At 39.6% G+C, this 23,239-nt stretch overlaps 1 protein-coding gene across 1 annotated transcript in view; it reads right to left on the reverse strand.

Annotated features, from left to right (window-relative positions):
- Positions 1-23,239, reverse strand: part of LOC5572022 (protein artichoke) — a 253,885-nt gene that overhangs the window by 41,340 nt on the left and 189,306 nt on the right. Inside the window, exons 3-5 of the mRNA XM_021838835.1 lie at positions 17,714-18,054; positions 7,904-8,590; positions 5,324-7,631 (exon numbers count right to left, since the gene is read on the reverse strand). Of these exons, the coding sequence (XP_021694527.1) occupies positions 5,324-7,631; positions 7,904-8,590; positions 17,714-18,054 (3,336 nt within the window). The remainder of the gene's footprint in view (positions 1-5,323; positions 7,632-7,903; positions 8,591-17,713; positions 18,055-23,239) is intronic.

Consider the following 23,239-nt stretch of genomic DNA (forward strand, 5'->3'; position numbering starts at 1 on the left):
AGATTCGACAGAATCTCGTCTAGAGATTCGACAGAATCTCGTCTAGAGATTCGACAGAATCTCGTCTAAAGATTCGACAGAATCTCGTCTAGAGATTCGACAGAATCTCGTCTAGAGATTCGACAGAATCTCGTCTAGAGATTCGACAGAATCTCTTCTAGAGATTCGTCAGAATCTCGTCCAGAGGTTCGTCAGAATCTCGTCTAAGGATTCGTCAGAATCTCGTCCAGAGATTCGACAGAATTTCGTCCAGAGATTCGACAGAATCTCGTCCAGTAGTTCGTCAAAATCTCGGCCAGAGATTCGACAGAATCTCGGCCAGAGATTCGACAGAATCTCGTCTAGAGATTCGACGGTATCTCGTCTAGAGATTCGTCAGAAATTCGTCTAGAGATTCGACGGTATCTCGTCTAGAGATTCGACGGAATCTCGTCTAGAGATTCGACAGAATCTCGTCTAGCGATTCGACAGAATCTCGTCTAGAGATTCGACAGAATCTCGTCTAGAGATTCGACAGAATCTCGTCTAAAGATTCGAAAGAATCTCGTCGAGAGATTCGACAGAATCTCGTCTAGAAATTCGACAGAATCTCGTCTAGATATTCGATAGAATCTCGTCTAGAGATTCGACAGAATCTCGTCTAGAGATTCGACAGAATCTCGTCTAGAGATTCGACGGTATCTCTTCTAGGGATTCGACAGAATATTGTCGAGAGGTTTGAAAGAATCTTGTCTAGAGATTCGACAGAATCTCGTCTAGAGTTTCGAAAGACTCTCGTTTAGAGATTCGAAAGAATCTCGTCTAGAGATTCTAAAGAATCTCGTCTAGAGATTCGACAGAATCTCGTCTGGAGATTCAACAGAATCTTGTCAAGAGATTCAACAGAATCTCGTCTAGAGATTCGACGGAATCTCGTCTAGAAATTCGACAGAATCTCGTCTAAAGATTCGACAGAATCTCGTCTAGAGATTCGACAGAATCTCGTCTAGAGATTCGACAGAATCTCGTCTAGAGATTCGACAGAATCTCGTCTAGAGATTCGACAGAATCTCGTTTAGGGATTCGACAGAATATTGACGAGAGGTTCGAAAGAATCTTGTCTAGAGATTCGAAAGAATCTCGTCTAGAGATTCGAAAGAATCTCGTCTAGAGACTCGAAAGAATCTCGTCTAGAGATTTGAAAGAGTCTCGTCAAGAGATTCGAAAGAATCTCGTCTAGAGATTCGAAAAACTCTCGTCTAGAGATTCGAAAGACTCTCGTCTAGAGATTCGAAAGAATCTCGTCTAGAGATTCGAAAGAATCTCGTCTAGAGATTCGAAAGAATCTCGTCTAGAGATTCGTCAGAATCTCACCTAGAGATTCATCAGAATCTCCCCTGAAAATTCGTCAGAATCTCGTCTAGAGATTCGTCAGAATCTCGTCTAGAGATTTGTCAGAATCTCGTCTAGAGATTCGTCAGAATCTCGCCTAGAGATTCGTCAGAATCTCGCCTAGAGATTCGTCAGAATCTCACCTAGAGATTCATCAGAATCTCGCCTGGAAATTCGTCAGAATCTCGTCTAGAGATTCTTCAGAATCTCGTCCAGAGATTCGACAGACTCTCGTCTGAAGAATTTTCAGAATCTCGTCTAGAGATTCGACGGAATCTTGCCTAGAGATTCGACAGAATCTTGTCTAGAGATTCGACAGAATCTCGTTTAGAGATTCGACAGAACCTCGTCCAGAGATTCGACAGAATCTTGTCTAGAAATTTGACAGAATGTCGTCTAGAGATTCGACAGAATCTCGTCTAGACATTCGACAGAATCTCGTCTAGAGATTCGACAGAATCTCGTCTAGAGCTTATACAGAATCTCGTCTAGAGATTCGAGGGAATCTTGTCTAGAGATTCGACAGAACCTCGTCCAGAGATTCGACAGAATCTCGTCTAGAGATTTGACAGAATCTCGTCTAGAGATTCTCCAGAATCTCGTCTAGAGATTTGACAGAATCTCGTCTAGAGATTCAACAGAATCTCGTCTAGAAATTTGACAGAATCTCGTCTAGAGATTCGACAGAACCTCGTCCAGAGATTCGACAGAACCTCGTCCAGAGATTCGACAGAATCTCGCCTAGAAATTTGACAGAATCTCGTCCAGAGATTCGACAGAATCTCGTCTAGAAATTTGACAGAATGTCGTCTAGAGATTCGACAGAATCTCGTCTAGACGTTCGACAGAATCTCGTCTAGAGATTCGACAGAATCTCGTCTAGAGCTTATACAGAATCTCGTCTAGAGATTCGAGGGAATCTTGTCTAGAGATTCGACAGCATCTCGTCTAAAGATTCGACAGCATCTCGTCTAGAGATTCGACAGAATCTCGTCTAGAAATTTGACAGAATGTCGTCTAGAGATTCGACAGAATCTCGTCTAGACATTCGACAGAATCTCGTCTAGAGATTCGACAGAATCTCGTCTAGAGCTTATACAGAATCTCGTCTAGAGATTCGAGGGAATCTTGTCTAGAGATTCGACAGCATCTCGTCTAAAGATTCGACAGCATCTCGTCTAGAGATTCAACAGAATCTCGTCTAGAAATTTGACAGAATCTCGTCTAGAGATTCGACAGAACCTCGTCCAGAGATTCGACAGAACCTCGTCCAGAGATTCGACAGAATCTCGCCTAGAAATTTGACAGAATCTCGTCTAGAGATTCGACAGAATCTCGTCTAGAGATTCGACAGAAACTCGTATAGAGATTTGACAGAATCTCGTATAGAGATTCGACAGAATCTCGTCTAGAGATTTGACAGAATCTCGTCAAGAGATTCGACAGAATCTCGTCTAGAGATTCGACAGAATCTCGTTTAGAGTTTCGACAGAATCTCGTCTAGAGATTCGACAGAATCTCGTCTAGAGATTCGACAGAATCTCGTCTAGAGATTCGACAGAATCTCGTCTAGAGCTTATACAGAATCTCGTGTAGAGATTCGACGGAATCTTGTCTAGAGATTCGACAGCATCTCGTCTAAATATTCGACAGAATCTCGTCTAGAGATTTGACAGAATCTCGTCTAGAGATTTGACAGAATCTCGTCTAGAGATTCGACAGAACCTCGTCCAGAGATTCGACAGAATCTCGCCTAGAAATTTGACAGAATCTCGTCTAGAGATTCGACAGAATCTCGTCTAGAGATTCGACAGAAACTCGTATAGAGATTTGACAGAATCTCGTATAGAGATTCGACAGAATCTCGTCTAGAGATTTGACAGAATCTCGTCTAGAGATTCGACAGAATCTCGTTTAGAGATTCGACAGAATCTCGTCTAGAGATTCGACAGAATCTCGTCTAGAGATTCGACAGAATCTCGTCTAGAGATTCGACAGAATCTCGTCTAGAGATTCGACAGAATCTCGTCTAGAGCTTATACAGAATCTCGTGTAGAGATTCGACGGAATCTTGTCTAGAGATTCGACAGCATCTCGTCTAAAGATTCGACAGAATCTCGTCTAGAGATTTGACAGAATCTCGTCTAGAGATTTGACAGAATCTCGTCTAGAGATTTGACAGAATCTCGCCTAGAGATTTGTCAGAATCTCGCCTAGAGATTCGTCAGAATCTCGTCTAGAGATTCATCAGAATCTCGTCTAGAGATTCGTCAGAATCTCGTCTAGAGATTCGTCAGAATCTCGTCTAGAGATTCGTCAGAATCTCGTCTAGAGATTCGTCAGAATCTCGTCTAGAGATTCGTCAGAATCTCGTCTAGAGATTCGTCAGAATCTCGTCTAGAGATTCGTCAGAATCTCGTCTAGAGATTCGTCAGAATCTCGTCTAGAGATTCGTCAGAATCTCGTCTAGAGATTCGTCAGAATCTCGTCTAGAGATTCGACAGAATCTCGTCTAGAGATTCGACAGAATCTCGTCAAGAGATTCGACAGAATCTCGTCTAGAGTTTCAACAGAATCTCGTCTAGAGATTCGACAGAATCTCGTCTAGAGATTCGACAGAATCTCGTCTAGAGTTTCGACAGAATCTCGTCTAGAGATTCGACAGAATCTCGTCTAGAGATTCGTCAGAATCTCGCCTGGAGATTCGTCAGAATCTCACCTAGAGATTCATCAGAATCTCACCTGAAAATTCGTCAGAATCTCGTCTAGAGATTCTTCAGAATCTCGTCCAGAGATTCGACAGACTCTCGTCTAGAGAATTTTCAGAATCTCGTCTAGAGATGCGACAGAATCTAATCTAGAGATTCGACACAATCTTGTCTAGAGATTCGACTGAATCTCGTCTAGAGATTTGACTGAAACTCTTCTTAAGATTCGTCAGGATCTCGTCTAGAGATTTGACAGAATCTCGTCTAGAGATTCGATAGAATCTCGTCTAGAGATTCGACAGAATCTCGTCTAGAAATTCGACAGAATCTCGTCTAGAAATTCGACAGAATCTCGTGTAGAGATTCGACAGAATCTCGTCTAGAGATTCGACAGAATCTCGTCTACAGATTGAAAAGAATCTCATCTAGACATTCGACAGAATTTCGTCTTGAGATTCAATAGAATCTCGTCTAGAGATTCGACAGAATCTCGTCTAGAGATTCGACAGAATCTCGTCTATAGATTCGACAGAATCTTGTCTAGAGATTCGACAGAATCTCGTCTAGAGATTCGACAGGATCTCGTCTAGAGATTCGACAGAATCTCGTTTAGATATTTGACAGAATCTCGTCTAGAAATTTGACTGAATCTCGTCTAAAGATTCGACAGAATCTTGTCCAGAGATTCGACAGAATCTCATCAGAATTTTGTGAAAACAATCGAAAGAACCCCATCCAGCGATTAATCAGGAACTGATAAGAAGATTTCTCAGAATCTCTTTCTAAATTTCCTCAGAATCTAGTTCTAGAAATTCAAGAGAATCCCATCCAGAAATTCGAGATAATCCCAGCAAATCACCCAACGTAGATTTAATAAAATCTAATTTAAAGGTTCGAGAGAATCTCGTTCATGAAATCAAAATCCAAAGTTTCGGAAAGAAATTCGTGAGAATTTTGCCAGAAGAGTTGAATTAGATCTCACTTTGAAATTCGAGAGAATTTTGCGAAAAAACTTCTCAAAGTGAATTCTTTTTCGAGATTCTAGCGAGCTTCATCTCAAGATTCGAGAGAATCTCACCATGTTATTCAATTGAATCACGCCTTGAGATTTGAAAAATTCTTACGAAGATGAAATCTCATCATTTTTTTTCTCATCCGCAATTTCTTGTTTCATATATTCCTAGAAGCCAGTCACGCTCTTTGAAATAATCTATTGAAATCAAACAATAAAAGAATCAACTCACCTTCCAATCGCAGCTGCTTCAGGTGCGTCTCCAGCGGTTTCAGCGCCCGCAGCGGCACATCCTCGAAGAAGTTTTTCCGCAGGTCCAGCGTAACCAACACCCTCAGCGTGCGGAACGCATCCGATGAAATACTCCGAATCCTATTCCCGTTCAGATACAGCTCCTGTAGGGCCACCAGATGGCGCAGGGTGTTCTTCTGGATGCGTTCCAGTTGGTTGGAGGAGATGTCCAGGATTTTTAGGCGCTGCAAGTCATCGGTGAACTCGTCCAGCTCTTTGATGTTGTTGTTGGAGATGTTGAGGATTTCTAGAAGACGCAAGCCTTGAAGGCGCTCCTTCGGGAGCATTTCGATTTCGTTGACGCTCAGATCGAGGATCTGCAGGTTGGACAGGGTGACGAAGGCACCCGGCGAGACGCGGTTTATTCGGTTCTGGACCAGGTAGAGACGTTGCAGGGCCGGGTAGATGTCGAAGTCCTTGGAGGTGAGGATGGTCAGGTTGGTTTGGCTGATGTGGAGTTCCTTGAGGAAGGGGAATCGACGCTGGTCGGCGTCCACGGACATGGTGTGATGGATTCGTTGGAGTGGGTTTCCGGTGAGGTTTAGCCACGCCAGACGGGCGAGGGAGAATTCGGAGAGAGCTGCGTTCGGGATCTGATTGAAGCGGTTGCATGAGAGGTCGATGCGTTGGAGACTGATCGAGTGCTTGAAGAAGTTTTCGGGGAGAGCGAGAAGGAGATTGCCGCTGAGGTCTATCATGTCCAGGTGAGGGAGGATTGCCGTGTTGAATCCGGTTAGGGAGGATATGGAGTTGTCCTGGAGGTCCAGGTGACGGAGGTTTGGGAGGCCGTGGAGTTTGAAGAAATCGACGTTTGTCAGTTGATTGTTGGACAGGATTAGGGTTTCCAGAGTGGAAATGTTAGATAAGGCAATGTGGGGGAAGTCGTTGATGCTGTTGTTTTGCAGACGAAGTTCTTTAAAGACATTCAGATTGTTGAAAATGTTGCGTTTGAGGATGCGGAGGAAGTTGTGGCTCAGGTCCAGCTTGACCAGGTTGTTGTTCTTGCTGAACAGCGAGTAAGGGAGGTCCCGGATGGAACATCGCTCAAGGACTAGAACCTGTAGTGAAGGTAGTCGCTCTAGGGTATTTTCTCGGACCACTGTGAAATTGTTGGACGCCAATCGGAGGGTTCTTAGGGAGCTGGCATCAATTTGTTTGATGTCTTCGGACCGTAGCCGGTTGTCGTCAAGGTTCAGCTCGTTGAGGTTCTGCAGACCCTTGAAAGCTTCTGATTCGATGCGAGTCAGTTCACAGCCTTTCAGATTTATCACACTAACGGAGAAGTTCTGGTGGAATACATTGGATTCCAAGATTCCTAAGGGATTGTGACTAAGATCCAGTACGCGTAGCTTCTGGAGGGATCCAAACACGTTCGAGGGTAACTTCTGGATTTGATTCTTGCTAATCAGTAGCTCGTCCAGCTCTACCATGTTTTTGAAGAGCTTTTCGTTCAAGTTGGTTAGTCTATTGTAGCTTAGGTCTAGAAATCGTAGCCGTCGAAGTGAGTTAAACGCATTGGATTCAATACTGGATATGGAATTGTTTTTCAGATAAAGTCGTTCCAGTTGTACCACATCTACAAACAGGTCTTTATCTAAGCTGTTGAGTAGATTGTTCTCCAGCCAAATTGTTTGCACACTGCTCTGACCTTGAAAAGATCGTCCGTGGAGATACTTGATGGCATTAGAGTTAAGCTGAATGGAAATCAACGCAGACGACGTCATCGAATCCAATTCTCCGAACAGTGATGGATCACTGCTGCCGGTCTTGGCCGTTATCAGCTTTCCTCGTGCCGTCAAAGGCTGCTGCAGGTGATTGGCTGATGTCTCCGTCGAATAAGAGAACATTATATCAATCTCATCCAACGAGTTTTCCTGCAAATTGATATATTGGAGCAGCTGGCAGTTCTTGAAGGCGTTCCTCTCAATCACCCTAATTGCATTATTTTGCAAATGTAGCTCCATTAGGGCCCCCAACGTCCCAAACAGCTGCTCCTGGATCAGCCGAATTTGATTGCCATTCAGTCGAATCTCACGCAGATTGAGTAACCGCCGAAAGACCCGCACATCCAACTCGCTGATCAAATTATTATCCAAGCTCAGCGACTGCAGCTTACCGGTCGTTTCGAAGAATCCCATCGGAACCCGCCGGATGTGGTTCCCACTCAGATACAGCTGCTCCAGACTGTACAAACTCGACAGAGCCTCCGCGTCGAGCCGTTGAATTGAATTATTCTCTAAATAAATAACCTGCGTAATTTTTAAGGGGAGAGATGGAAGACGAAACGATACAGTGAATGCGTGAGTAAACCAATTTGGAGTGAATGATTGGATGGGGTAATCAGACGCAATTTATGTGATATAAGACAGGTTGAATGATACTTTGTACTTTGTGCTCGGTAATGAGAGTAGAAAGTGAAATCTCGTTGATTGCATTGTGAAATAACAAAGTAGGCAACGACACTGAATAGATTGAGCAATCTAAGTAGGCTACACGCAATCTATCTCTGCAAATTACTCACCTTAATACTACTCGAATTGCTAAAACAATCATCCGTCAGTTCCAGGATATTATTCTCACTCAGGAAAATCTCCCTCAACAGAGGCAGATCAGAAAACACTCCGCTCACGTAGTGTATATGATTGTGACTTAGGTCCACCGTGTGCAGCTTCCGATTCGCCGCAAACACTTCTGCGTCCACGAACACGATCCGGTTGTGACTCAAGTCCAACGACTGCAGCTCCTTCAACGACACAAAGCTGTCCCGGTGCACCAATTCAATAAAGTTATTATACAACGACAACGTCTTCAAGTACGGGAACGCCCCAAACACATCACTGTACAGTTCGGCGAAATTGTTCAAACTCAAATCCAAGAACACCAACGACCCAAACCGCGTATAACTGTCGTCCTGCTCCAACGAGTTGATCTCGTTCATCGAGAGTCGCACCGAGCGGAGATTCTCCAGGCGTTTCAACGCCGACGTCGGGAACTGCTTCAGACGGTTCTCGGAAAAGTCCAATTCGGCGAGGGAATCTTCCAGTCCAACCAAGCCGGTTTCCGGGATACGCTCCAGTCGGTTACCCTTCATGTTTAGCTTGACCAGATGCAACCCGTAGAACGCGTACTCGTCGATGGTGGAGATTTCGTTCTGCTCGAAGTCGAGCACCATCAGCTTCTTCATGCCGGCGAGCGCTTTCGTGGGCACCTGGGAAATATAAGAAGCATTAAGGAGTTAAGGATCATAGTTGGCGAGGAAACTAAAGATGAACGGATGAGTTTGCAATCAGGGAATTTCGGGCATCTGCGTAGGCTGTGACATTACAGCTACGTAGCTTTCGGTTCAATAAATCTTCATTTATAACAAAACCGTTAAAGATCGATGACTGGCGAAATAGTTTTCTTATTCCTCTATTATTTATTATAGTTTTAATTACAATTTGCACCAAACATTGACTACTAGGCAGTTATATTTTTCTTTAATTTCGTGAAAACGAACGTTTCTGTAGAGATCCAGCAAACATATAAAAATTTGCGATAATTTAATTTAGGGATGTATCAAAGTCTCGTACAGGGATATGAAGTTATTTCATCTCAAAATTTCATACAATTGCTTAGCATTTGTCTACATTTTTGTCATTACGTATCTTAAGTAGAAATTCTAGTGATTATTTGGCATCTCGTGTGTAAAAGTACAAGAATCAAAACAACGAAATGCAATATAATTTTATTTGAAGATGATTTGAATGTTGCATGGACATTTTACGGATGACTATTCAACGCGTATTCAATATCCCATTATTTCGAGTAAAATCTGAGTAATTTGAGTAATTCCTTTCAAAATTTTTGAAGAAATCACTCAAAAAATTCTTCAAAATCATGATATGTCAGAGATTTATTAAAATCTCGATTTCAGATTTGAGAAAATGACTATAATTTCATTTAAAAAAATAAAAAAATGAGCGAGTTCCATCAAAATTTCTGAAAATTCGATAAAAATAATGTCAAAAACTCGTCAGTATGTATCTCATTTCAAAAAATCGTCCAAACAAGTCTCGACAAAACATTGAACAAAACGTAAGAACGTCTGTAGTTATAAAATCACTCTTGAAGATTGATCGGAAACATGACTAGAGATTCAAAAAACTATTCAGAGATTTGTCAGAATCTCATGTAGAGATGTTTCAGATAGAGTAATAATTCATTAAAATCCAGTATAGAAACTCCTAAGAAATTCGTCTTAAGTTCCATGTAAAAAAAAACACACATCAGCCTAGTTGTAAAATCCTTAGAATCTCGTGCAAATATGCCACCAATTTAAGGATTTAGCCTTTGATTTAATGTTATCAAAAGAACCATCACAAAACAATAAAAAAATGTTAGAATCTTGTCCATAAAATCCCCGGAAACTCGTCTAAAGACTCGTCTCTTGTAATGGTTCGTAAGCATTTCGGCTTGAGAATTGTCAGAAACTGCTTCAAATCATGAACAAAATTGAGTAAAACAAATAAAAGGAATTATAGTTTACTGATTTGTGAGAATCCTATCCAGAGAACTCAACGTTGGAATTTATTCAAAAAAAAAAATCAATGGAACTTCGAAGTAGATCGTCTACAAATTCGATGTAATCTGATTTAGAGACTGAACGGAAATTCGTCTGAGAATTCGACATAACTTAATTTGATGATTCTACAGAATAGCGTTCTAAACATTGACAAAATCTCGTCTAGAGATTGAGAAGGTCTTGAAAGGCAGCAACTTGTCTAAAGCCTTACAAAACTGTTTATTTGCGAATTCAAGAAAACCTCGTCTATAGATTCAACATATTCTCGTCTTGACATCTCGTCTATAAGACATATCTATATTTATTTCTATAGAGATAAATCTTGTCTAGAGTATCGTCTTAATCTCATATAGAGGGACTTCTGAATCTTGTCTATATATTCATCAGAATCCTGTATAGAGTTTCATCAGAAGATTTCGGCTAAACCTTGTGTAGAAATTCTTCCTAACCTCGTCTAGAGAATCAATTAAATCGCATCTCAACATTCATTTGAATCTCATTTAGATCCACATAAGAATCTAAGAATCTCGTCCAAAGATTCGTTCAAATATTGTCTAAAGATTCATCAAGATCCCGTCTAGAGATTCATCACATTATCTTCTGGGGAATCATCAGAATAAACTCTAAAGAATCTTGAGATTCGTCTGAATCTAGTCTTAAAATCGTATAAATCTCGTCTAGATACATTTGAATCTCGTTAAGAGATTCGTTTAAAACTCGACTAGAGATTCATCTAAATCTCATCTAAAGACTAGCCAGAACCTCGTATAGAGATTCGTCTGAAACTCGTCTAAAGATTCAAATTAATCTCGTCAAGAGATTTTTCTAAATCTTGTCTAGAGATTCACTATAATCTCGTGTAGAGATACGATTTAGTCTCATTTAAAAATTCACACGAATGTCGTCTAGAGACAAGTCTGAATCTCATCTACAGATTCATCAGAATCTCGTCTAGAGTTTTGTGTGATTCCCGTCTATAGATTCGTCTGAATCTCGTCTAGAGATTCGTCTGAATCTCGTCTAGAGATTCGTCTGAATCTCGTCTAGAGATTCGTCTGAATCTCGTCTAGAGATTCGTCTGAATCTCGTCTAGAGATTCGTCTGAATCTCGTCTAGAGTTTCGTCTGAATCTCGTTTAGAGATTCATGTGAATCTCGTCTAGAGATTCGTCTGAATCTCGTCTAGAGATTCGTCTTAATCTCGTCTAGAGATTCGTCTGAATCTCGTATAGAGATTCTAATCAATCTCGTCTAAAGATTTGTCTGAATCTCGTCTACAGATTCGTCTGACTCTCGTCTTAAAATACGTCTGAATCTCATCTAGAGATTCGTCTGAATCTCGACTAAAGATTCGTCTGGATCTCGTCTAGAGATTAATTCGAATCTGTTCTGAAGAATCATTAGAATCTCGTCTGCAGATTCATGCGAATCTTGTCTAGCCATCCATTCAAATCTCATCTAGAGATTCATCCGAATTTCGTCTAGAAAACATCCATATCTCGTCAAAAGATTCATCAGAATCTCATCTAGACATTTATCCGAAGCTCATCTAGCTATTTATTCGCATCTCTTCTCGAGATTCATTCGAATTCAGTCTAGAGGTACAAGCTTATCTCGTCTAGAGTTTCATCCGAATCTCTACTAGTGAGCTATTCTTATCTCGTCTAGAGATTTATCAGAATCAGAATCAGAATCTCGTCCAGAAATTCATCTGAATCTCGTGTAGAGATTCGTCTGAATCTCGTCTAGAGATTCGTCAGAATCTCGTCTAAAGATTCGTGTGAATCTAGTCTAGAGATTCGTCTGAATCTCGTCTAGAGATTCAAGTCAATCTCATCCAGAGATTCATGTGAATCTCGTCCAGAGATTCGTCTGAATTTTGTCCAAAGATTCGTCTGAATCTCGTCTAGAGATTCATCCGAATCTCGTGCAGCGATTCATACGAATCTCGTCTAGAGATTCATCCGAATCTTGTCTAGAGATTCATCCAAATCTCGTGCAGCGATTCATACGAATCTCGTCTAGAGATTCATCCGAATCTTGTCTAGAGATTCATCCAAATCTCGTCTAGAGATTCATCTGAATCTCGTCTAGAGATTCATCTGAATCTCGTCTAGAGATTCACCCGTATCTCGTCTAGAGATTCATCCAAATCTTGTCTAGAAATTCGACAGAATCTCGTCTAGAGATTCATCCGAATCTCGTCTAGAGATTCATCCGAATCTCGTCTAGAGATTCATCCGAATCTCGTCTAGAGATTCATCCGAATCTCGTCTAGAGATTCATCCGAATCTCGTCTAGAGATTCATCCGAATCTCGTCTAGAGATTCATCCGAATCTCGTCTAGAGATTCATCCGAATCTCGTCTAGAGATTCATCCGAATCTCGTCTAGAGATTCATCCGAATCTCGTCTAGAGATTTATCCGAATCTCGTCTAGAGATTCATCCAAATTTCGTCTAGAGATTCATCCGAATCTCGTCTAGAGAATCATCCGAAACTCGTCTAGAGATTCATCCGAATCTCGTCTAGAGAATCATCCGAATCTCGTCTAGAGATTCATCCGAATCTCGTCTAGAGATTCATCCGAATCTCGTCTAGAGATTCGTACGAATCTCGACTAGAGAATCATCCGAATCTCGTCTAGAGATTTATCCGAATCTCGTCTAGAGATTCATCCAAATTTCGTCTAGAGATTCATCCGAATCTCGTCTAGAGAATCATCCGAATCTCGTCTAGAGATTCATCCGAATCTCGTCTAGAGAATCATCCGAATCTCGTCTAGAGATTCATCCGAAATGTGGTCTAGTGATTCATCCGAATCTCGTCTAGAGATTCATCCGAATCTCGTCTAGAGATTCATCCGAATCTCGTCTAGAGAATCATCCGAATCTCGTCTAGAGATTCATCCGAATCTCGTCTAGAGATTCATCCGAATCTCGTCTAGAGATTCGTCCGAATCTCGACTAGAGAATCATCCGAATCTCGTCTAGAGATTCATCCGAATCTCGTCTAGAGATTCATCCAAATCTTGTCTAGAAATTCGACAGAATCTCGTCTAGAGATTCATCCGAAATTTGGTCTAGTGATTCATCCGAATCTCGTCTAGAGATTCATCCGAATCTCGTCTAGAGATTCATCCGAATCTCGTCTAGAGATTCATCCGAATCTCGTCTAGAGATTCATCCGAATCTCGTCTAGAGATTCATCCGAATCTCGTCTAGAGATTCATCCGAATCTCGTCTAGAGATTCATCCGAATCTCGTCTAGAGATTCATCCGAATCTCGTCTAGAGATTCATCCGAATCTCGTCTAGAGCTTCGTCCGAATCTCGACTAGAGAATCATCCGAATCTCGTCTAGAGATTCATCCGAATCTCGTCTAGAGATTCATCCGAATCTCGTCTAGAGATTCATCCGAATCTCGTCTAGAGATTCATCCGAATCTCGTCTAGAGATTCTCCAGAATCTCGTCTAGAGATTCTCCAGAATCTCGTCTAGAGATTCTCCAGAATCTCGTCTAGAGATTCTCCAGAATCTCGTCTAGAGATTCTCCAGAATCTCGTCTAGAGATTCTCCAGAATCTCGTCTAGAGATTCTCCAGAATCTCGTCTAGAGATTCTCCAGAATCTCGTCTAGAGATTCTCCAGAATCTCGTCTAGAGATTCTCCAGAATCTCGTCTAGAGATTCTCCAGAATCTCGTCTAGAGATTCTCCAGAATCTCGTCTAGAGATTCTCCAGAATCTCGTCTAGAGATTCTCCAGAATCTCGTCTAGAGATTCTCCAGAATCTCGTCTAGAGATTCTCCAGAATCTCGTCTAGAGATTCTCCAGAATCTCGTCTAGAGATTCTCCAGAATCTCGTCTAGAGATTCTCCAGAATCTCGTCTAGAGATTCTCCAGAATCTCGTCTAGAGATTCTCCAGAATCTCGTCTAGAGATTCTCCAGAATCTCGTCTAGAGATTCTCCAGAATCTCGTCTAGAGATTCGACAGAATCTTGTTTGGAGATTGATCAGAATCTCGTCTTGAGATTCTCCAGAAGAGGTTTAGAGGTTCGACAGAATCTCGTCTACAGATTCTCCAGAATCTCGTCTAGAGATTCTCCAGAATCTCGTCTAAAGATTCATGCGAATCTCGGCTTGAAATTCATGCACATCTCGTCAAGAGATTCGACAGAATCTCATGTAAAGATTCTCCAGAATCTCATCTAAAGATTCTCCAGAATCTCGTCTAGAATTTGATTAGAATTTCGTCTAAGAATTCATCAGAATCTAATTGAGAGATTCTTAAGAAGCTCTGTCTAAAGATTTTTCCTGATGATTCCTGATGGACTCTCTAAATAAAACTCTAGCGTTCCCGGAGCAAAAGGAATTTATGGAGAAATTTTAGGAAATGTTTCTGGAAGAATAGAATCACTTAACGAGTTACTGAAAACCCCCCTTTAGGAACTTCTGAAGGAATTCTTAGAAGAATTTATAATGGAAACCCTGGGAGGGATTAATTTCTGTATGAATCCGTGGATTGAAGGGATTCCTTGATCCTGCAATATCCTGGAGGAATCCCTGTAGAATGTGCTATAAGAGTTTCTGGATGAAATCCTGGAGAATTGAATCTCTCGAGAATATTCTGGAGGAAACTTTCAGAAGGTATCCCTGGAAGAAATCCTGGAAAAAATACTGAAACAATCTCTCTAGAGGCACTATGAAGGAGGAAATTTCTGAAGGAAGACCTGGATGAATCCTTGGAGTGATTCCGGAAGATATCAATAGAAAATCCATGAAAGAAGTCCTGAAGAAAGTCTGGAAGAAATTCCCAGAGATAATCCTGAAGGAATCTCTGGAGTATTCCCAGAGGGAACTCACTCTTAGAGGAATTCCTGACGAGACTCCTGGAAGAAATCCTGAAGGGATTGCAGCAGTGGCGATTCCCTAACCTCAAATCTACCTGTTCCACGAATAAAAATTCTTGAATTTTAGCAACAAATTTTCATTTAATGAGTAAAGATTTGTTAGAAAGGACGATTTCAATAATTACCTTTTTGATTTCTTTTCTACATTTGCCGAAAAAGTCATTTTTAAAGTCGTAGAACTCGCCACTGGATTGTAGAAAAAACCCTGAAGGGACTCCTTTAAATAATCCCTGAAGGGCTTCCTAGAAGAATCCATAAAGAAATTCCTTGGAGGTATTCCAGGAATCCCTGGATTACTCTGAGAAATCCTCCAGTGATTCCTAGAAAACCTCCTTGGACTTCCAAGAATTACTGGAGGTATTCTCGGAGTAATCCCCGGAGCAATCTCAGGAAGAATTCTCAGAGGAATCCCCAGAGGAATTCGAGGAGGAATTTCTGGATGAATTCCTGCAAGAATTGCTTGAACTCCTTTGCTTTTTGAAGGAGTTCTTTGAGAAATTCCTGGAGAAATCCATAAAAAAAATGTAAGAAAGATACCTGTAGAAATTCCTTGATGGACTCCTAGAGGACACTCAGAGAATTTTCCAAAAGGAATTCCCGAAAATAAAATCAGTTAAGGAATCTCTGTATTGTGTCCCTAAATTAATTCCCGAAAGGAATTCTATATTATTTCATAAAAAGTTACTGAAATAAAAAAAATCTTGTTCAAAATTTTTTTTCCAAGATATTACTTTGCGAATTCATTTAAGAGTTTATCGACCATTTACACCATACATTTTTCAAGGCATACATCAGCCTTATTTTTTTCAAAATTCATCCAACTGAAAATAACAACTTCAAACATTTATAATTTTTTCCAGGTATTCCACCACAATGTCATCCACTACAGGCTCTAAACCAAAAATGACTGTACAAACATTCATAATCCTTTAAAATTACTGCGAGGAATCATTTCAAGAACATTTTCGTAACCTTTTTTCAGAATTGCTTTTAGAGTTTTACCCAGAATTTATCCAGAAATTTTCTAAGGTTGCTTGCGAAACTCAGGCATCAATTATGCAAATGGCATCTCCGGGAACACTTGATAAAATTCCATCATGGATTACACGGAACAGGTTCCTGTCAGGAAGTAGTTTAGAATTTCGTAAGCCATAGTGAAAAATATTTTTGAATTCATATATGTAGTTCATTTCCAAAAATGGTCTTATATATTGTTTTGGCACCTCGAAAACCCAAACTTTCCAAGGTGCTGCAATATTGCATATTGCATACGGTGTATAAATTGCATACGATGGACGAAATTTATCCAGACATTTCTCATTGGGTTGTAACAAGAATACTTCCAAATTTCTTCAGAAATTCATTGGGAAAAATATCTAGAAAAAATCCAATGATAACTCCAGGCAAACTACAGCATTTCTTTTGACATAAAAGTTCTATTTTTGGTACTGTTAACTACACTTCAAGGAAGCTTCATATTGTTCCCAATGTTAATCTAATCTGGAATTCCTCAGATAATTACTTCAAGAATTTCTTTAGTAATTCTTCAGAGTTTTTTTTTAATAACTCATCGAAAAATAAATCATTTCTTTAGAATTCCATTTCAAAATTTGTAATTAAAAAAAACTGTTTTAACCTCAAAGCTCGTCAGAGTTTAATAAGGAACAGATTATCTACAAGAAACGGCACGCAATTGAATCTTCTATAGTAACACTGCAGTGCACTGGAGGGGCCTTCCTTAGCCGAGTGGTTAGAGTCCGCGGCTACAAAGCAAAGTCATGCTGAAGGTGTCTGGGTTCGATTCCCGGTCGGTCCAGGATCTTTTCGTAATGGAAATTTCCTTGACTTACCTGGGCATAGAGTATAATCGTACCTGCCACACGATATACGAATGCGAAAATGGCAACTAATGCAAAGAAAGCTCTCAGTTAATAACTGTGGAAGTGCTCATAAGAACACTAAGCTGAGAAGCCGGCTCTGTCCCAGTGAGGACGTCAATGCCAAGAAGAAGAAGAAGAGGAAGATAGTAACACTGGTGATTCTGTGAAATCTTATCAATATTTTCACTGGGATGTCTTTCAAGATGTTTAATAATTTGGTCTATGAATCTCGCGACAGAAAAATATGGAAAATCTCGAACATGTATATGTTAGTATTTTTTGCTGAGATTCACTATACTCTGACAAATGTCTAAAAATCCTTATTAAGGATATGCCTTCAGATAATAATACAGTTAACTCTCCCTTACTCGATATTCCGTATCTCGATATAGAATTAGAGAACCATAGTAAAAGTTGATTTTTATGGCTACCTCGATGGTCCCTTGAATCGCATTTGCACTGGTTTTGTGTTCTGTAACTCGATACCTCCTTAAGTCGATGGTCCCTACAATATCGAGTTAGGGAGAGTTGACTGTGTATAATAATTGGAATGAAATCCCTCAAGAAGGAATAACTTGTTTGGAAAAATATAATTTAAACCCCAATCTGAATTTTTTTTTCCAAAAACTTCCATGCAGAACCATATTTGAACAATATATACATTATACCTGCATTATTGAATTGTACCGCAAGCATAAAAATTTCTCCAAAACATCCATTATAACTTTACAATCCACAAAAGATGCAAACCGTCCCCAGATTGCAAATCCATTCGTAATGGAGTTCGGGACCGCAAGCAGCAAGCACATGTCAACTGGGATTAGCAAAAGTTGTCCTCGCTGGCAATCGCTTTAACTGTAACCTCCTAAATCGTTTCCAGTAAAACTTTCCGCTCACCGAAAGCGGACATGTGTTTGCCAATTCCGTTGCCCACAAATCCAAAGTGCCCAGAGTGAAAATACAAAAAGAGGGAACTCACTTGTGTCAATTTTCCATTTACAATACTTAAACTCTCTAAGTGCGCTCGTAAATTATTCAAACTGTTCTCCTTCAGCTGCTGCAGGTTGGAATGGGAGAACTGAAGATGCCGGATGTTGACGTCGTTACCGGTGCTGCTAGTGCTGCTGCTGCTTCCGCTTCCTGCGAGGAACGAGGACGTGTGTGCCGAAGCATGGGACGCCGAGGCAAACAGATCCGCGGTAAGGGATTTGACCGAGCGGTCAAACTCGTACACGGACAGTGACTGGATGGGCGACGAGATGAGCTGCAGAGTCGAGCGCAGAGCCACCGCAGTGATGCTCGGGCACTCGAGGAACAGTCCTGTGGAGGATTGGGAGGAAAGCACTCATGTTATAGGGGATCTGCTGGTAATGGAGACGTTGGTTTGCCGTTCGTCGTATAATTGTCCCATGTTATGGAATATGCAATCGAGAAAATCTCGATTAAAGATTTGAATATATTTCCCAGACAATTAGAATTCACGTGAAAAGACGATTAATAATTACAAATTTCTCGCATAAAGGAGCAAAGAATAGTAAGGAATAGACGCGTCACGCAAAGCTAAGCGAAAATCCTTGGGAATTTGACATTTCTCGCGTTTAGTATCACACAGGCATTGATGCATGGATGTTTTTTTTTCTTCGTTGATTTTCTCACGAAATCCAATATATTTTTGTAACATAATACAAACGAACATGACGAAAGACGATGATTTCAACTAAATCAATACTAGGAGTCAAGCTCAGTTTCCCAGCCAACTAATTAGCTGAAGAGAAAATCGATAGGGGGAGATCCCCCAGTGCCGGACAGCACCCAATACCGGACAATGTCGAAACATTGAGAAATCATGGTCCAATCAAGATGGTGTCTTAGTAGAAAAGAAAGCTATTATGTAGACTAATGTTTGCGTAGAATAACACATCCTTGAAATATGCATGCCGGAATACAATAAAGCAAATTACAAAGAAGCCAAACGTAGACTATGTACAATTAATTGGCAACATATCATAAGTATTGAAGGAAATGTCGACACCGAAGTAGACAAGTTCCATTCAATTATTCAACAAATAATTAATAAATAATAAAGCAATTGTGGGCCTCGTGGCCGTGCGGTTAGTGTCGTCAGGCATTTAATCGCATCGTGTCATGGGGTGCGGGTTCGATTCCCGCTTCAGCCATTTGAAACTTTTCGTCAGGAATGTTTCACGGTTGTGCCACTGGAGCATGCTTGTCCGTTGTCTAGTGTTAAGTTTTACAGTCTGTGCAGCTAAATGGCTGAAGACGGTGTCCGTGTCCATGAAACTGTGCCAACAAGAAGAAAAAGACGTATACAAAATAACAAATTACCGGTGTGGTTTAGCCCACATCGGAAAAACCTAAAGAACAAGAAACAAAAAGCGCATAAATTATACAAAAAAGAAAATACTGCCACCAACTTACAAAATTATCATGACATATGTAACCAACTCAACTCAGCCATTAACTCCGCACATGAAGAATATAATCGTAAGGTCGAATCCGAAGTCAAAATTAAAAAGTAGCAATTTCCCTTCGCGAATGCATTTTGACGGAAACGTAGGTGAAAACTCTTCCGATATCTGCAATCTCTTTGCAGATTTCTTCCAAGAAGTGTATACCACCTACTCTGAAGAAGACCGCGACCGCAATTTCTTTTCTTTTTTCCCAGAAATTTCTAATAGTATATCTATTGAAAAACTATCACAACAAGAAATCTTATCGGCACTAAAAAACCTGGACGCAACTAAGGGAGCAGGACCGGATGGCATTGCACCCGTGTTCTTCAAAAATCTCTCAGAAGAACTTACCCTTCCCTTAGAACGCCTTTTCAACATGTCTCTAAATAATGGAAAACTCCCAGTAGCTTGGAAATCTTCATATTTGGTGCCTGTTTTCAAATCAGGTACAAAATCTGACATACGGAACTATCGCGGAATCGTTATTATCTCATGTATTCCCAAACTCTTCGAATCTCTCGTAAACTACAAAATTTTCCAGCAAGTAAAAACCCAAATTACTTGTAGGCAGCATGGTTTTTTAAAGGCCGCTCAACATCTTCCAATCTGCTAGAATTTGTATCTTTTATTCCCAACGCAATGGACAATGGCAAGCACGTAGAAGCCCTCTACACTGACTTCAGTAAGGCATTTGACCGAATCGACATACCATTATTAATCTTCAAATTGCAAAAAATAGGAATGGAGCCAGGACTCTTGAGTTGGATCCAGTCATATCTATCACATAGGAAACAAATTGTGCGCTTTCAAAATAAATTATCAGCACCCATTTCTGTAACCTCTGGAGTACCCCAAGGTTCTCATTTAGGCCCACTTCTTTTTATTTTGTATGTAAACGACATTTCCTTTTTACTCAGAAAAATAAAATTTTCTTATATATGCAGACGACATGAAGCTCTTCATGGAAGTAAGTAATTCTAGCGAAGCAGAAGAATTCCAGAATGACATTAACTTATTCTTCACTTGGTGCCAAAAAAGTTTACTTCAGCTCAATATCAAAAAATGTAATTCAATAGTATTTACTCGAAAATATGTAACACCACCAATTAAAGTATTTTTAGGAAATCAAGTAGTGCAGAAGTGTAAAATTGTAAGGGATTTGGGCGTAATCCTAGACTTTAAACTCACTTTTGTAGAACATTATAATTCCATAATAAACAAAGCAAACAGCATGCTTGGCTTCATTAAGAGGTTCAGCAACAATTTTCAAGACCCATATACTATTAAACTATTGTATACTACATATGTAAGACCAATTCTGGAATACTGTCACCTAGTATGGAACCCGTATCATGTCGTACACGTAGAACGCATAGAATCAGTACAGAAGCAATTCCTTTTATACGCCCTTCGGAAATTGAATTGGACTGTACTGCCACTTCCGTCGTATGAAGCACGCTGCATGCTCATCAACTTGGAAACACTTAAGCAACGCCGGGAATTCGCAATGATTCTTTTTATAAACAACATTATTTCGAGCCGTGTAGACTCTGCTGCACTTCTTTCTCAACTAAACTTCTACACACCCTCTCGGCATTCGGGAACAAGAAAATTATTTTCAGAAAAATCATGCAGAACGCATTATGCTCAAAACGGACCAATAAACCGTATGATGCGTCAATATAATGTACATTGCGAATTCATTGGCGTTACTATGTCCAAAGAGCAGCTTAAAACACAACTAAAGAACTATAGAAGTAATCCATAGCATGTAAGAAAGTATTGTAATTATTGTATGTAGTCTACCTATGCTTGACGAAATAAATAAATAAATAAAAGTTTAAAAAAATAGAAAAGCTTGAAAATCTTTAAAAAATTGACGTATCCTCTTAATTTTGAGTCTATTTAGTAATTATTTTGAATATGAAAAAATACTTTGGATCCCGCAAGCATGATCGAACATAATCCTAATTTGAAAGTATGAATATATTTTGTGCCATTATTGAACTAAATATGGACAAATTACAATTCTGGTTAAGCACCTCCTGTCCCTCAGTATCGGACAGCTTGATTTGTTATACGATATCTTTGTAATTATTGCATTAGTGTCTCAGAATACTTTCATTTTTCATGGATTCCGTCGATCATGGTATCAAACATGCAATAAAATTAAGAAGAATGAACATTCAGAACAACATCGTAAAATGTGCTATTTTTCATCATATTTGAAAGAGGTTTTTGATAGGCATCTTTCAAACTAAGAAAAACTCAAATTATTCTTGTAAATGTTGCAAATGTATTGAATTGGTAATTATAAACTATTCCTATAGTGTACACATTCAATGATGTTCAAATTTACAGAATTCAAGGCATTTCCAGATCGTGTCCGGTATTAGGTGCCTCCTTTCAAGATCGATCAATTTGGTACTAAAATACATCATTAAAAGGCAATGTCAAAATTCATATTTATATTTTCAAATGTATTTTTGAACACTATAAAAATGATAATATTTATCATATATGGGTAACACGAGCCCATAAAATCAATATTTTTCGAATTATGAATTTAGTGGCTTAAGTGTCCGGTACTGGGGGATCTCCCCCTAAAGATAAATCTATCACTGCAGCTACGCTTTTATGATACTGAACGCGAGGTTTAAGTATCTTTACTTGTTACCCAGTAAACACACGATCGTATATGATGGGATATAAGAGTACAAATGTGGAGGCGATATACGTACATCTTGCATGCAGCCTTATGGCGCATGTACGTATATAGCCTCCACATTTGTACTCTTATGCGCTATTGTATATGAGTTTGTGTTTACTGGGTTTCCTTCCCGAGCAGTTGGAAATTGCTACTGAATACCAAACATAGGTACCGTAATTTCGGGTGAAATTGATCACTTTTCACTGTTTTCCATGTCTGTTTTCTATGATGTTGCCAATTCCAAACAACTTAATGCAGGATATACTCAAATTTCCATACAGTTGTGATTTTAGTGCAGAAAATCGTCTTCAAAATAAAAAATCAAGGAATTCCATTTCGGGGTGAAATTGATCACTTGTCAAAACCATTATTGTTAGTTTTGAAAACAACTTTACTTATTTAATTTGAGCCTCCTGAATCCAAATATGCTTGCCAAATTCTTAACAATGCATAATTTATGGAAATAATAAACAATTAATTTTCAACAATACCGCAGAAAACGCCTAAATGTAGGCAATTTCTGATGGAATCTTCTGATATCAATAAAAAATTCAATTATTACAAGAAAATGAACAAATTGGTACGAATTTTGATGATAAAATTCGTTTTGGGGATATATTTCAAGCACCCTTACAAATTTTCAGGTTGACACCATGTCCAAGTCCTTGTTTAAAACTATAAGTTTATTGATGTCTGCCAATACCACACAGAACACGATTATGGAATTTTCAATTATTTTCATAGAAATAAATATTCCTTAACACTAAAAGCTTCACAACATGCAATTCGACAATAGTTAAGACAAACAACGTTCATTTACATAGGTTGCATTGATTTCTGTGCTCTATTAGAGGGAAATAAAATCGTGTGACACAGTGATCAATTGCACCCGAATTTACGATATTCCATAACAGATAATTTCCAATACTTGCAACCTGAATGAGGTATGAATGAGCCCTGCAAAAGAGGTAAAATACTTCAAATAATATTTCATGCTTTTCTACTAACATCATACTGATAATTAGATCAGGTATGGTAAATAATACACAATGGATTTTTATATAAAAGTTAAATTTTTAATAGTAGTTCAATACCTTAAGCATTCCTCAATATCTGCCCAGACATTCAAAATGTACGCATAACGAAATCACCGTTATGTGATGCTCATTAGAGTTGCCAAAAAACCGTTTTTGCTCCACACCGCTCATATTGCTCATAGGGGAACTTACGTATTGTCGGCAGCCTAAGCAGCTGAACTATTAAGAAGGCAATTATACACAACAACAAAGCACAACAATTAGCATAAGCCACCTGAACTGCA

Source organism: Aedes aegypti, chromosome 1 (assembly GCF_002204515.2).
Source record: "Aedes aegypti strain LVP_AGWG chromosome 1, AaegL5.0 Primary Assembly, whole genome shotgun sequence".
Classification (NCBI taxonomy): Eukaryota; Metazoa; Arthropoda; class Insecta; order Diptera; family Culicidae; genus Aedes; species Aedes aegypti.